Source organism: Dendrobates tinctorius, unplaced genomic scaffold (genome assembly GCF_039654945.1).
Source record: "Dendrobates tinctorius isolate UK_male_01 unplaced genomic scaffold, ASM3965494v1 ptg000007l, whole genome shotgun sequence".
NCBI classification, from domain to species: Eukaryota; Metazoa; Chordata; class Amphibia; order Anura; family Dendrobatidae; genus Dendrobates; species Dendrobates tinctorius.
Window position 1 is genome coordinate 55892405 of NW_027361675.1, and position 17010 is coordinate 55909414.

Below are 17010 nucleotides of genomic sequence, written 5' to 3' on the forward strand. Positions count from 1 at the left end.
AGCCCTATATGAGAAAATATGTAAATTAAATTCATTAAATTTTGAGAGTATCATATTTTGCTGCATTGGTCTACTTTGAACATTGTTTAGCTGTTATTTTTTGCTGGACACTTATGAGACTAATTATTAATCAACAAACAAATCCTATCAAAGTACTGTATGTGATTATGTTGCTCTGTATACTACATTATTTAGTCTCTAATGTTTATGTATATGCAGTTTTTGAATATCTAGGCTATATTTAATGATTAATTACATCACTTCAATGCTAACTTTGTGACATGCATTATTTAGCTGTTCTCTCCTTTTGTTTGGTTTGAGGCACCTTTTTAGACTGTTTGTGTATGTTTTTATGTTGAAGCAATGAAGTATTGATTTTTATTAATACTGTCCATAAATAATTCTTGAATCTTGATCTGTGTACAACATAAATGTTTTGTGATCTGTGTGGTTTCTACTGTGATGGAGGGTTGCCTTCTCCAGAGGGTAAACAGAGTTTTTGGGTAGTATGTTTATCTTGTTATAAATAAACTAGTAACACTTCTAATTTTGAACTTCATACTTTGCATAGTACTGTATACAGTACATGCGTTTATAGATCTATGCATATCTACATATAGAGATCTATCTATCCACCAAGTGATGGACAGAGGCGCCAAGGGCCCACTACAGTGCCCATACAGTGGGGTTGTGTGCCCAGACCTGCACAGAGGCCCACCAAGGGATTCCCCTGTTATCCTATGGTCCAGTCCGAGTCTGTATCAATCTATATGTAGATAGATTTCACTCTTTTCTCTCTCACCAGTTTTACAGAGATGTGAAAAGAAGTTAAAAGCAAAACTAAAGGCTTCTAGCGTTGCATTTTTTTTTATTATGCTTGTGTTATATTTTTGAACTACACAAAAAAAAACACTATTCTTTCCCTTTAAGCCTAGTCTTATGCACAATAGGTTTTTTAGTGTCCTACAAATTGTATTTGCAAGAGCCCCATCATGCCATACCTGCTATGGTGATGAGCATTTCTTGTACATATTGTTTCTGTGGCTGATAGCGTCTCAAGAGAAATAAATCCATTTGTACTTATCCATTCGGAGTGATGCATGGCTGGGTGAGCATTACATTGGTTTCAAGATTCAATAATAGGCACAGCAGACACAAGGCAGCATGTTTAATTTAAAGCTGTGTCATGGAGGTGAACATAAACTCACAGCACTTACTTTACCAGAGATGAGCATTAGATACTTGTGAATATACCTTGATAAAAAAAAATCTTGCTTTGCTATTACATGGAGATTGAGGGTACGGGATTCATTCTGTGCAATCTTATAAAGTAAAGTGTATTCTCTTATCTCCCCACGCTTCATGTGATGCTAAAGAAACCAACAGATATAGATAAATTCTACATGAAACCAGTGAATAGGCATTTAAGATTTGAGTTTCTCTCTTTTCTCAAATTCCAATTAAATTGCTTTTAATTATATCTGTTCTTATTCATGTTTTCAAAAAAGTAGATAGATTGCTTAGAGATTATCACCTTTTCTAGATTCCCAATTGCCAAATTATTTTTTTTCAAAAGAAATGAAATGATATTAGAAAGTAATGTATCATTGCCTAACTACCATGATATATAGTTACAGGAATCTGGATAAACTATAGGCAACAGTCCTATGAAGAAACGGCCATGGCTCACATTTCCTATTGTCACTTTTGTACGATCTGGAAAAAAAACAATAATATTTCTACATAAGAAACATACATTTTATTAAACTTGTGGGAAAATGTAATGCCAACAATATGTTTGTTCCATATATTGATTGATAAGGTGGGCACAGCAAAATGAGGAAGATTGGGTGCTACACATATGTTCAATCTCTAACTGGCCCACTAAAAGTAGAGACCACAAATGATAAAAAAATCTGCGCACCTAAAGAGAATTGAGTCAAGGTTTATTAAATACACAAATACATAGACCACACTGTGCACAAATTATAAATAATATAAGAGAAGCAATGGTATGTCCTAGGCTAGTCACAAGTAAGAGAATTGGCCACTGGTCAAAATAACTATTACTATGAAGTTAAGCAAGTTAAGGAGGAAATTGATAAAATTAACTCTGAAAGGCCTAAAGTTAAATATTGACACATTTCCTTTGCATTTCAGGCAAATATATATATACAGCTCTGGCAAAAATTGAGAGACCACTTCCAAATGTTCAAGTTCGTCTGATTTTTCTATTTCTAGGTATATTTTTGAGTACAATGTAAATTGTTCTTTTAGTCTACAAACTTCGGACAACATGTCTCCGAATTTAAAAGCAATAAATTTTTTTTTCTGAAAAGGAAAAATGGTCAAAATTTAAAAAAAAATACCAGTTCTTTCAGAGCTCAAATAATGCAAAGAAAACAAGTTCATAATAATTTAGAAACAACAATACTAATGTTTTAACTCAGGAAGAGTTCAATATTTTGTGGAATAACCAAGATTTTTAAAAACAGCTTTCATGCATTTTGGCATGCTTGCCACAAGTCTTTCACACTGCTTCTGGCGCAAAAATTTAAGAAGTTCTTTTTTTGATGGCTTGTGACTACCCATCTTCCTCTTGATTACATTCCAGTGGTTTTCAATGGAGTTCATGTCTGGAGAATGGGCTGCCCATGACAGGCTTTTCATGTGATGGTCTCTTAATTAGGCATATATATATATATATGTACATTGTATATATTCATTCATCTTTTACACTTTAAAAAATAGGCAGATGCAAAAGTTTTGTCACCTTTGGAGATTTGTGTGCTCAGATAGCTTTGACCAAGGTTTCAGACCTTAATTAGCCTGTTAGGGTTATGGCTTGTTTACTGTCATCATTAGGAAAAGTCAGGTGATGGAAGTTTCCCAACTTTATAAAAATCCAGCCTCTTCTAACCTTGTGCCAAAAAGCAGCCATGGGTTCTTTTAACCCCTTCACTACCAAGGGTGGTTTGCACGTTAACTCCAGGGCCAATTTTTACAATTCTGACCACTGTACCTTTATGAGGTCATAACTCTGGAACGCTTCCATGGATCCCGGTGATTCTGACATTGTTTTCTCGTGACATATTGTACTTCATGTTAGTGGTAAAATTGCATTCAAATAACTTGCGTTTATTTGTGAAAAAAATGGAAATTTGGCGAAAATTTTGAAAATTTTGCAATTTTCCAACTTTGAATTTTTATGCCCTTAAATCACAGCGATACGGCACACAAAAAACTTAATACATAACATTTCCCACATGTTTACTTTACATCAGCACAATTTGGGAACCAAAATTTTTTTTTGTTAGGAAGTTATAAGGGTTAAAAATTGACCAGCGATTTCTCATTTTTGCAACACCATTTTATTTTTAGGGACCACATCACATTTGAAGCCACTTTGAGGGGTCTATATGATAGAAAATACCCAAAAGTGACACCATTCTAAAAACTGCACCCCTTAAGGTGCTTAAAACCACATTCAAGAAGTCTATTAACCCTTTAGGTGCGTCACAGGAATTTTTTGAATATTAAAAAAAAATGAACATTTAACTTTTTTTCACAAAAAAAATACTTCAGGTTCAATTTTCTTTATTTTACCAAGGGTAACAGGAGAAATTGGACTGCAAAAGTTATTGTGCAATTTGTCCTTAGTACGCTGATACCTGATATGTGGGGGGGAACCAGTGTTTCGGCGCATGGCAGACCTCAGTAGGGAAGGAGCGCCGTTTGACTTTTTCAATGCAAAATTGGCTGGAATTCAGATCGGACACCATGTCGCGTTTGGAGAGCCCCTGATGTACCTAAACAGTGGAAACCCCCCCAAGTGACCCCATTTTGGAAACTAGACCCCCCAAGGAACTTATCTAGATATGTGATGAGAACTTTGAACCCACAAGGGCTTCACAGAAGTTTATAACGTACAGCGGTACAATTAAAAAATCATATTTTTTCCACAAAAATGATCTTTTCACCCCCAATTTTTATTTTTCCAAGGGTAACAGGACCCTAAAAGTTATTGTGCAATTTGTCCTGAGTACGCTGATACCCCATATGTGGGTGTAAATGGCTATTTGGGCGCATAGCAGAGCTCGGAAGGGAAGCAGCTCCATTTGACGTTTTTGGCTAGAATTGAGATCGGACACCATGTCGCGATTGGAAAACCCCTGATGTACCAAAACAGTGGAAACCCCCCACAAATGTCACCATTTTGGAATCTAGACCCCCCAAGGAACTTATCTAGATGTGTGGTGAGAACCTTGAACCCCCAAGGGCTTCACAGAAGTTTATAACGTACAGCAGTACAATTAAAAAATCATATTTTTTCCACAAAAATGATCTTTTCACCCTCAATTCTTATTTTTCCAAAAGTAACAGGACCCTAAAAGATATTGTGCAATTTATCCTGAGTACGTTGATACCCCACATGTGGGTGTAAACCACTATTTGGGCGCATGGCAGAGCTCGGAAGGGAAGCAGCGCCATTTGACGTTTTTGGCTGGAATTGAGATCGGACACCATGACGCGTTCGGAAAGCCCCTGATGTACCAAAACAGTAGAAACCCCCCACAAATGACACCATTTTGGAAACTAGACCCCCCAAGGAACTTATCGAGATGTGTGGTGAGCACTTTGAACCCCCCAGTGATTCACTGAAGTTTATAACGTCCGGGCGTGAAAATAAAAAAATCGTATTTTTTCCACAAACATCATCTTTTAGTCCCCATTTTTTTATTTTCCCAAGGGTAACAGGAGAAATTGGACCCCAAAAGTGGTTGTCCAATTTGTCCTGAGTACGCTGACACCCCATATGTGGGAGAAAACTACTGTATGGGGACACGTCGGGGCTCGGAAGGGAAGTAGTGACGTTTTGGAATGCAGACTTTGATGGAATGGTCTGTGGGTGTCATGTTGCCTTTGGAGAGCCCCTAATGTACCTAAACAGTGGAAACCCCCCACAAATGATCCCATTTTGGAAACTAGACCCCCTGAGGAAGTTATCTAGATGTGTGGTGAGCACTTTGAATTCCCAAGGGCTTCACAGAAGTTTATAATGCCCAGGCATGAAAATAAAAAAATCGTATTTTTTCCACAAACATGATCAATTAGTCTCCAATTTTTTTATTTTCCCAAGGGTAACAGGAGAAATTGGACCCCAAAAGTTGTTGTCCAATTTGTCCTGAGTACGCTGATACCTCATATGTGGGAGAAAACTACTGTATGGGCACACGTCGGGGCTTGGAAGGGAAGTAGTGACGTTTTGGAATGCAGACTTTGATGGCATGGTCTGCGGGTGTCATGTTGCTTTTGGAAAGCCCCTGATGTACCTAAACAGTGGAAACCCCCCACAAGTGACCCCATTTTGGAAACTAGACCCCCTAATGAACTTATCTAGATGTGTGGTGAGCACTTTGATCCCCCCAGTGCCTCACAGAAGTTTATAACGACCGGGCGTGAAAATAAAAATATCGTATTTTTTCAACAAACATCATCTTTTAGTCCCCATTTTTTTTATTTTCCCAAGGGTAACAGGAGAAATTGGACCCCAAAAGTTGTTGTCCAATTTGTCCTGAGTACGCTGATACCTCATATGTGGGAGAAAACTACTGTATGGGCACACGTCGGGGCTCGGAAGGGAAGTAGTGACGTTTTGGAATGCAGACTTTGATGGATTGGTCTGCGGGTGTCATGTGCGTTTGGAGAGCCCCTGATGTACCTAAACTATTGAAACTCCCCACAAGTAACCCCATTTTGGAAACTAGACCCCCCACGGAGCTTATCTAGATGTGTGGAGAGCACTTTGAACCCCCAAGTGCTTCACAGAAGTTTATAACGCCTGGGCGTGAAAATAAAAAAAACATTTTTTTCCGCAAAATTATATTTTTGCCCCCAATTTTTTATTTTCCTAAGGGTAACAGGAGAAATTGGACCCCAAAAGTTGTTTTGTAATTTGTCCTGAGTAGGCTGATACCCTACATGTGGGGGTAAAACACTGTTTGGGCGCATGGCAGAGCTTGGAAGGGAAGGAGCACCATTTGACTTTTTCAACGCAGAATTGGCTGGAATTGAGATCAGACGCCATGTTGCCTTTGGAGAGCACCTGATGTGCCCAAACAGTGGAACCCCCCCAATTATAACTCCAACCCTAACCTCAACACACCCCTAACCCTAATCTGAGCCCTAGCCCTAACCCTAGCCCTAACCCTAGCCCTAACCCTAGCCCTAACCCTAACCCTAGCCCTAACCCTACCCTAACCCTAACCCTAGCGGGAAAATGGAAATAAATACATTTTCTTTTAGTTTTATTATTTTTCCCTAACTAAGGGGGTGATAACGGGGGGTTTGATTTACTATTTACGGCGGTTTTTATGTTTGGCAGCTGTCACACGCTAAAAGACGCTTTTTATTGTAAAAATAGTTTCTGCATCACCACATATTGAGAGCTATAATTTTTCCGTATTTTGACCCACCGAGTCATGTGAGGTCTTATTTTTTGCGGGACGAGTTGACGTTTTTATTGGTACCATTTTCGGGCACGTGACATTTTTTGATCGCTTTTTATTCCAATTTTTGGGACGCAGAATGAACAAAAACCAGCGTTTCATGAATTTCTTTTGGGGGGTGCGTTTACACCGTTCCGCGTGTGGTAAAATTGATAAAGCGTTTTTATTCTTCTGGTCAGTACGGTTACAGCCATACCTCATTTAGGTCTTTTTTTATGTTTTGTCGGTTTTTTGCAATGAAAACAATTTTATATAAAAAATAATTATTTTTGTATCACTTTATTCTGCGAGCTATAACTTTCTTATTTTTTTGCGGATGATGCTATATTGTGGCTCGTTATTTGCGGGACAAGATGACGTTTTCAGCGGTACCATGGATATTTATATGCGTCTTTTTGATCGCGCGTTATTGCACTTTTTGTTCGGTGGTATGATAATAAATCATTATTTTTTGCTTCGTTTTTTATTTTTATTTTTTAAGGGGTTCGCTAAAGGGGTTAACTAATGGGACAGTTTTATAGGGCGGGTCATTACAGACGCGGCGATACCAAATATGTGTACTTTTATTGTTTTTTTTTTTTTTTATGTTGAAAAAATGGATTTATTGGGGAATATTTTTTTTTTTTTACTAATTTATTTAGCGATTTTTTTTTTTTTAATTATTTTTAACACTTTTTTTTTTTTTACTTTATTACCTTGTCCCATGTGGGACATCACTGTCCTGTGACAGATCGCTGATCTGTCACATCACAGATCACTGTGACAGATCAGTGATCTGTCACAGGCACTGCTGCAGACTTCCTCATGCCTGCGCTTTGCAGGCAGTGAGGAAGTCAGCTCTCTACAGGCCCCCGTCGCCATCTTGGATCCGGGGGCCTGTAGGGAAAGAGCCCCTCGCAGCAGCGCTGCACATTGCGCTGCCGTGGGGGGCTCAGGGAAGCACGGAGGGAGCCCCCTCCCTGCCGATGCTTCCCTTTAACCCCCGGTACACCGCGATCGCGTTTGATCGCGGTGTACAAGGGGTTAACGTGTCGGGGGCGGTCCGTGACCGCCCCTGACACATTGTGCCGGGTGTCAGCTATGATAATTAGCTGACAGCCGGCCGCGATCAGCGGCGCTCACCACGTGGGCGCCGCTGATCGCTGGGACGTAATATTCCATCCATGGTAGTTAGGTCCAGGGTCACATGGACGGAATATTACGTCCTTTGTAGGTAAGGGGTTAAGCAGCTGCCTAGCACTCTAAAAATGAAAATGATGTAGACTCATAAAGCATGAAAAGGCTATAAAAAGATAGCAAATAATTTTCAAGTTGCCCTTTCCTCAGTTCGAAATGTAATTAAGAATTGGCAGTTAACAAAGTAAATTTCAGTGAGAGTTGCTGTTTGGATCCCTAGAGAGTCAAATCAGAACCCCCGCTTGACTGCAAAAGACTTTCAGAAAGATTTAGCAGACTCTGGAGTTGTGGTACATTGTTCTACTGTTCAGCGACACCTGCACAAATGGCCTTCATGGAAAAGTCATCAGAAGAAAACCTCTCCTGCATCCTCACCATAACAGCATCAGAAGTGTGCAAAAGAACATCTAAACAAGCCTGATGCATTTCGGCAACAAGTCCTGTGGACGGATGAGGTTAAAATATAACTCTTTGGTGACAATGATCAATGGTATGTGTGGTGAAAAAAGGGCACAGAATTTCAGGAAAAGAACATCTCGCCAACAATTTAGCATAGGGGTGCATCAATCATGCTTTAGCGTTGTGTTGCAGCCTATAGCATGGGGAACATTTCACGGGTAGAGGGAAGAATAGATTCAATGAAATTTCAACAAATTTGTGATGCAAACATATCACCATCTGTAAAAAAGCTGAAGTTGAAAAGAGGATGGCTTCTACAAATGGATAATGATCAAAATCCACAATAGTCTACCTCAAAAGGCGCAAGCTGAATGTTTTACAATGGCCCTCACAGTCCCCTGATCTGAACATCATTGAAAATGTGTTGCTAGATGACAAAATAGCAGTGAATGCAAGAGGAACCAGGAATCTCACATAACTGGAAGAATTCTCCAAGGAAGAATGAATAAAAATCCCTCAAACAAGAATTGAAAGACTTGGGTGGCTACAAAAAGCATTTGCAAGCTGCGATACTTGCAAAAGGGGGGGCTACTAGGTATTAACCATGCAGGATGAAAAAAAAACTGACTGGCACTTCCAAGCTAATGTGAACAGGTGCCAACTAGGAGCAGCTTCCTCCATATACAATAAACAAAAAAAAGTTGCACTCTGTAGTGCTAAAGAATGTCAATGTGAAATATATGAAATATAATTAGCAATACAGCTTCTGGATACTAGGAAAAATTGAGATGCTTAGCACATAATTTGGCCAATTTATGCATGCCCAACAACCAACGATAATGTGGTCTCAAAACTGATGGGTCCTAACGTATCTAATGTGAATACCTCTTTAAGACTGAAGTCTGAATTCCTGGGTAGATGTGAAAACCTCTCTTCCAAGTCTGGAAGTGCCAGTCAGTCTTTTTGTCCTTGTATATTAGCTTTCTGACCGAGCCCTTTGCCCTTCAGCATGTGGTGGATTTTAATTGCAGCAAGGTCCTACCTACTCATAAAATCAGACTTGAAAGAGGTTTTCACATCTACCAGGAATTAAGACTTCAGCCTTAGAGAGTAAAATATAAGAAAAAATTCATCAGCTCACCCTTGAATTGTCCACAGCAGGTGCAGTTATCCACAAAGGTGCATGAAATGGCGTTCAAGCCCGCATGCAAAGTTAATCCATGATAATCCAGCACATCTTCTTGATAATAAAAAACTTTTACTTTATTCAAATCCTCTTAAAAAAACATTGTTAGAGATAAGACAGAATGGGATAGCTAGTCCAACATGAGAATAAAACTTTAGGTGTTTCGACCCATGTGTGGATCTTAATCATAAGACTCACACATGGGTCGAAATGCTTAAAGTTTTATTCTCATGTGGGACTAGCTATCCCTTTCTGTCTTGATCGCTAACAATGTTTTTTAAGAGGATTTGAATAAAGTAAAAGTTTTTTATTATCAAGAAGATGTGCTGGATTATCATGGATTAACTATTCAGTCTTAGGGCCCCATCACACATAGGGACGCACCAGTGATCCCGACAACGATATTACCTTGTCAGGATTGCTGGTGTGTCACTACATGATCGCTGCTGAGCTGCCAAACAGGCAGCTTCACCAGCGATCAGCACCAGCGACACGTGGGTAACAAGCGATGCACGTCACTTAGTTACCTACTGTGTACGTTAGTTACCAGCGCGCTGATGCAGGGAGCTGGTAACCAAGGTACACATCGGGCTTCTATGCTGCGCGCGGCGCTTAGAAACCCTATGTGTACCTTGGTTACCAGCTCCCTGCACCATCGCGCTGGTAACTAATGCACACATTGGGTTTCTAAGCGCTGCGCGCCGCTTAGAAACCCAATGTTTACCTTAGTTACCAGCGGCAGCTCTCTGATCACTGGTCTCCTGCCTGTCACACGCAGCGATGCATGCTGGCCAGTGGGAGACCAGCGATCAAAAAAATGTCCTGGCCATTCCAGGATGATCAGCAATACCCGGCAGGGGGGCCGGTCGCTGAGAAGTGTCACACACAGCGATCTCGCTGGTGAGATCGCTGTTGAGTCACAAAACTTGTGACTCAGCAGCAATCGCACTAGCGAGATTGCTATGTGTGACGGGGGCTTTAGAGAGGTATTGACATTAGATACGATAGGACCCATCAGTTTTGAGACCTCCTTGTCGTTGGCTAATGAGCATGCATGAATTGGCCAAATTATGTGCTAAGTGTCTCAATTTTTCCTAGTATCCAGAAGCTGTATTGCTATTCATATTTCATATATTTCACATTAACGTGCTTTAGCACTACAGAGTGCAACTTTTTTGGTTTATTGTATATGGAGGTAGCTGCTCCTAGTTGGCACCTGTTTACATTAGCTTTGAAGTGCCAGTCAGTCTTTTTGTCATTGTATATTACCTTTCTGACCGAGCACTTTGCCCATCAGAATGTGGTGGATTTTAATTGCTGCAAGGTCCTACCTACCCACAAAATCAGACTTGGAAGAGATGTTTTCACATCTGCCCTGGAATTCAGACTTCAGTCTGAGAGGTATTCACATTAGATATGTTAGGACCCATCAGTTTTGAGACCACCTTGTCATTGGTTGATGGGTGTGCATGAATGGCCAAATTATGTGCTTTGCGTCTCAGTTTTTCCTAATATCCAGGAAGTCATATTGCTATTCATATTTGATATATTTCACATTGACGTTCTTTAGCTCTACAGAGTGCAACTTTTATTGGTTATTGTTTCACCATGCAGGATACCCAAACTTTAGCATTGGCTCATTTTCCTTTTTGTAATTTTTAAAATGTTAAAGATGAGAATATGTATATATGTATATTTTGCCTAAAATACAAAGGAAATGTGTCGTCGGTAACTTTAGGCCTTTTAGAGATAATTTCATCTTCAACTTGCTTAACTGTTCACAATAAAAGTAATTTTGACCAGGGGTGCCCAAACTTTGTACCGATTGGCATGTGAGTTTTAAATCCATTGGTGATGAGGTGACCGATTTTCCATTGTGGTTGACAGTACACAAGCTTTTTTTTTCTTTGTATCAAACATCTTGATCATTTTTTTTCTTCCTTATTTATCTGTAAAATGCATTTATAGTTCTATCATGAAAATCAATCATCTAGAATTTAACATCATTAGTAAAATCCAACATCACAGCAATGTCCTTCTTCCTTCCTAGCCAGCAGCTAAGGCATTGAACTGTCTTGTTTATTTGCATAATTCATAATGATCTTGGCTCTTCAAAATGTAGATGTATATTTAAAAGGATGATTCAATCTGATTTGATTGCCACAGCATTGTGTTCAAAGCAATTACCATTCATTTGGCTTTTGAGGCTGTTGAATGAATTTTCCACATGAGATGCCTTAATTTGTACATGCTTTATTTCAGCAAAGTAGGTGTTGGCAAACTGCCTGAAACTCCAGCAAAGGACTGTAACTCTTGTTGCTATGTAATAAAACAATAGGCCAGTCCTGAAAGAGAAACTATAAAAAAGTGAAATTGTATTTAATTGAATATGTTAATTGTCATAATCACAATGCTGCTAATAAGAAATGACTAAAAGTAGAGCTAGCTTGCCACACTCCGTTCTACTGCTGATGCTAGACTTCTGTAGTTACGAGTTTGGCACACCTTGTAGTATACCGATATGTCTCGTATGCCCAGTGTAAGGGTTATGCTGCTGAAAGCAACTCTTGATTATTTTATTTTTTTATTTCAGTGCACAACATTTTATGCAGGACCTGTCAATTCTGTATGATGCAGTGAGAAGTTCGTTGCCATTCAGCCTTCAAGAAGATCATAATTCTGTAAAACAGTTGGCTTCCTTGCGTACAGTCATTGATACGGTGCTAGAGCAAATTCCACCTTTGTTACAGGTCCGTTGATACACCGAAAATGATAAGAATTATTAAAGTGAAAGCACATTATGAGTTACTTCTTGCTTATCAATTAAAATTGAAAACCACAAAAAGAGGAAAAAATCCTCCAAAAAATTCAGTTACAAACCAGACAGTCCCAAATGCATCTGCACTAATCCAGGGTGCAGCGGACCCAAGTAAAATGGCAGCTGCACAGGTGCATAAATACCAAATGAAACAGCCAGCCTACAATCAGGGATTGGCCGTGTGGTACACCAGTGCAGAAAAAATAATCCGCATGTGGCAGTGTTCACACAGGGAATGCAGGGCTTCTGGCTAACAACCTCTTAGTAACACCATATAGGGGGGCTGCCCAGTGCCAACTAGAATGCATCCCGTGTGAACAGAGGCCACAGTTTGCAGAACCATTTGGGCCCAGCTGCACCCTGAAAGAAACATAAAAAGTGCACAAAAAGCATATCAATATATGTAAGGTATTGGTTGATATTAAAGCCTTAATACGGAAGCTGGCAAACTGCATCAAAGTTCCTTACACTTGTCAGTCCCTACTCTAACATGAAAACCACAAAAGGAGGAAAAAATCCTCCAAAAAAATCAGTTACAAACCAGACAGGCCCAAATGCATCTGCACTAATCCAGGGTGCAGCGGACCCAAGTAAAATGGCAGCTGCACAGGTGCATAAATACCAAATGAAACAGCCAGCCTACAATCAGGGATTGGCCGTGTGGTACACCAGTGCAGAAAAAATAATCCGCATGTGGCAGTGTTCACACAGGGAATGCAGGGCTTCTGGCTCACAACCTCTTAGTAACACCATATAGGGAGGCTGCCCAGTGCCAACTAGAATGCATCCCGTGTGAACAGAGGCCACAGTTTGCAGAACCATTTGGGCCCAACTGCACCCTGGAAAAAATACTAAGAGGCTGTCAACCATATGCTCTGCATTCCCTGTGTGAACACTGCCACATGCGGATTATTTTTTCTGCACTGGTGTACCACACGGCCATTCCCTGATTGTAGGCTGGCTGTTTTATTTGGTATTTATGCACCTGTGCAGCTGCCATTTTACTTGGGTCCGCTGCACCCTGGATTAGTGCAGATGCATTTGGGCTTATCAATTAAAATTACATTTTTTTTTTGTTGAAAAGTCGTATGAGTTGCATTATATCTTTTAAATGTATTTTCCTTGATTTATCAATACATGGAAGTGAATGGAAATCCTTTGCTCTTTGTATTGCTATGTAGTTTCCAGTGCATATGTGGCTTAACATGTTCATTCCTTTCCAAGATTAATTGTCATGAGAAGAGGGAAAATTTGTAAAAGGTGGGTTACCTCAGACAGCCCTCAAAAGCTTCCAAAATGTCTAAAGTTTCAACTTTCTGTCTTCATTATAATATGAAAAATTTTGAAGTTTAAATTGCTTCCTTTAGCCACTCATTTACCGTACATTCAAAAAGAGGGGAAGCGTTCATCCAAAAGAGGGTTTATATTACATGTGCAGAAGTAAAGGTGTAGCTAAAAAGGCCGGGCCCCATAGCAAACATTTGAATGGGCCTTCTCAATCAGCATGAACATTACAGGCTGCAAAGCACACTATGGTGAGGAAACCTATAAGGCCACGTTTGTCTTTTCATTTGGGCTCAAGAAAATGGTCAACTACTTTCTTGCATCACACTGCGCTATCCAATAAAAGCAGATGTTAAATCTTTTTACAATTGGCACCTATGTGTGACATTTCAATACGTTTATAGTACCATACATGCATTATACACTTGCCTAGTTTATTCACAGACAAACTGACACTCATACCCATATACAGTATATACACACTTACACACACTCTATCCTTCTATGATGGCTCTAATAGGCGGGCATTGTTCTCATTTGCTTCTGCTTAGTTCCACCGATCCCAGGAACGACTTGCAAGGGTGCAAGAACACAAAATCAGTGCCGGTTCAGAGCTTCAAACATCAGGTAGAGGAGTGGCACAGTGATGACTGGATTGTAGGCTGTGTCCTTGTCCTGACAGGCCCTTTCTGCACTGCGCACTTTCACACTGCCAGCCCTGACACCCACCCACCCGCGCCGCAACCTGACGCTGATGCTAATCTGAGACTGGAGAAAGACAAATAATGTGAATGATGCCTGTGCATACTGTAATGTAAGTGTAGAAGGTGCATGCCGAGCTGGGGGAGTGGTCCCTCATCATACCACGCAGAGGCGAACAGAGACAAGTAGAGGCCGTTTTCATTTACAACAGGTCCAAGTTTATTCGCTCGCTGTCCGCCTGACAGCATCACAGCACTCCGCAATTCCCTTCGAGGCTCACCGGTTACAATACTCCACAGAACACCGTACTTTCACCAGGGACGTGTATATACGTCCTAGGCCCGTACCAACAGTAATTTCACTGGTCGCAACGTCTTCCTTAAAACGGTATCCGTAACCTCTGTGCCTTGCCAAAATAACTTCTGTGTCTCGTCTATATTGCGGTATTCCTGTCAGGACCACCCCCCTGACGTTCTCTCTCCTCAGTCCCCCTGGTTTGGTTTTCCTCAGCGTGCCCAAACTGTCGCAGTTCTCCTATCACTTGAGCTCCCCCTGGGGACTGGAACTTTCTGGAACCCTCCCTCAGTATTTATACCAAACCCGGTTCACTGTAACTCCGCCCCCCATGACCAACGGTTTCCTAAGCCCTAAGCTGCTGACAAGTCCTTTGTTCACACTCCTCCCTGCCCTCTAATAGTCAACCCATGTATTGCACGTCCACTACACTTTCCTAGCTGTTTCCCACTGTAATAACTGACACCTACCTACACTGTGCAAACCTTTCCTTCTTCTCTCTGACTAGTCCGTCCGTCCGTCAGGTCACCTTCCCTACACTCCTCCTTCCTTTGTCCATTGTCGTCTTCGACAAACGTCATCCCTGCCTTCGTCGTTCTGAAGCTTCACCTACATTCTGTTGTCGGACCAGCTGTTGGGCCAAACCCACTTCCTGCGGGGGGCCGAACCATACTGGGAGCACCATGCTCTGAGTAGCCTACTGCTACCTGCTACTCACCAGCGCTCACGCCACATGACAACGTCTTTCAAATTGGGCTAGGTACACCCATATTCTCTCTATGGCGTGTACCTTCCCTTACTGTCACCTTCCACTATTCGGTATGCCATGATCGAGGTCTCACACCTACCAGATCATTACCAGCGCCTCCTTCCTCCTTCAGGGGTGTCCTTGGTGTTGGGGACCTGACCTAGGACAGCTGTCTCTCTCACGTCTTCCATCTCTTTTATCTTTCTTTCAGTTACATGTCATGGTTGGCGTCTTGGTCTCCCAGACCTTCTCAACTCATAGACCCCTTCCGGATCTCACACTTTCCTTTGGTCCCACAGACCTTCCCTTACCTGGACCTGTTCCATTTACTTGTGCCTATTGTATAACAAAACAACTTTACAATACCACAAGTACCCCATTTTTATATTTTTTTATTTCATTTTCTTATTGCTTCAAAATCAACTTACAACAGTAAAACATTACAGGTTCTCCTCCCCCTTCCTTGGACTTGGACACTCTCTCGCTTCTTCGTATCCCCACTCTGTCAGGCAAACATATTTTCGCACATTTTTTTTTAAAAGGGACACAGCGAAGAGAGAGAGAGAAAAAACAAAATAACAGATAACGACAACAAAATTCTTTCTCAACGTAGCTGTCCATAGGACCTGCACAGCGGTGCATCGAACTCCTGACAGTTTATCCCACTCTCAGTGGTCAGAGGGGAGAGCTCCACAGCCATGGAACTCCTGGGGAAACCAAGAGTGTCCATACAAGTCCTTTTCACGGGGGTTCGCCTTCCTCAGGCTCCGCCAGTACTGCCACCGCATAATATCCACGGGGGCAGTATTCTTTATAGTAGGAGACGGAGTCCCCTTCTTTCAGGGCCCGGCCATGACGCATGGAGGCTACATTCACATACACTTTTTGGCCAGACTGGTCACGAATAAAACCGTACCCCCTGTCCATGTTGGTGTACTCCAGCCGTCCCCAGGATATTTCCACCGCCATGCCAGCCTCCCCCTTTGAGTGAAGCAGGCTCCATACATCCCGCTCCAGGGTTATCTTCTGTTTCATCACCTCCGCAACCCAAACGCGCCAGTCCCAGAGTCCGATGGGTGTGACCTTGCCGAGAAAGGGTGTGGGGCAGAGGCGACCGATGGTTTCTGCGGCCCAGCAGCTGCTGGGGCCGGGTGGCGGATGGGAGCAGCCGTGTTTCCAGAGGGCTGGTCCACAGGGCCTGTCAAACAGGCCACAGCCGGTTCTAATGCTGGCATAACCGTGGCCGCAGGGTAGGCCGCATCCAAAACTTCCAGCAGAGCCGGAGTGGCGGCTGGTTCTGGTGATGGAGCTTTTTCCGGCCGAGGGAGCACAGCTGCGTCTTCTGCAAACAAGCTCCGCCCTGGTGACTCCGGGCGGGATGGCTCAGGGACGGGGGCAGGGGCCTCGCTCAACTCCGCGTATACCATAGGGCCCTCTGCAGCCAGACCTTCCGGTACGCTGGAGACTGCGTGCTGTGGCAGAATGATAGGAGCCGCTTGTGAAGCCGCCGGCAGAGCCGGGGGAACTCTCACCTTCCCCAGTGTTGCGGCCTCCGTCATGTCACCACGCGGCTCCTCCTGCAGTCTCTGCTCTCCAACTCAGTGTTCAGCGGGCCTAGCCTCCAGGCTCAGGAGCTCCACGGGGAAGTTCTCCACCGGTATCAATTGCGGCCGCTGTTTCTGGCTCCGCACGGGCTCTGCACCAGCTCCGCTTCTTGCCCAGGGACCCGAGGATGACGTTTTTTCTGGCGCAGTTCATTCTCTCGCCGCCATTGCCACTCCAGGTGGCCGATGCCCCAACACCCGCAGCGTCTCATACCGACCGGTGGGCAGCAATCAAATGGCGCCAAGCAGCCGCACCCCAGCTTTTCCTTGGTGTCACTCCCTCTGTGGGG

The 17010-nt window shown here is 42.3% G+C and overlaps 1 protein-coding gene across 1 annotated transcript in view; it reads left to right on the forward strand.

Moving 5' to 3' along the window:
- LOC141086031 (uncharacterized) overlaps window positions 1-17010 on the forward strand; it is a 971752-nt gene that overhangs the window by 795159 nt on the left and 159583 nt on the right. Inside the window, exon 90 of the mRNA XM_073571764.1 lies at window positions 11864-12020. Within this exon, the coding sequence (XP_073427865.1) occupies window positions 11864-12020 (157 nt within the window). The remainder of the gene's footprint in view (window positions 1-11863; window positions 12021-17010) is intronic.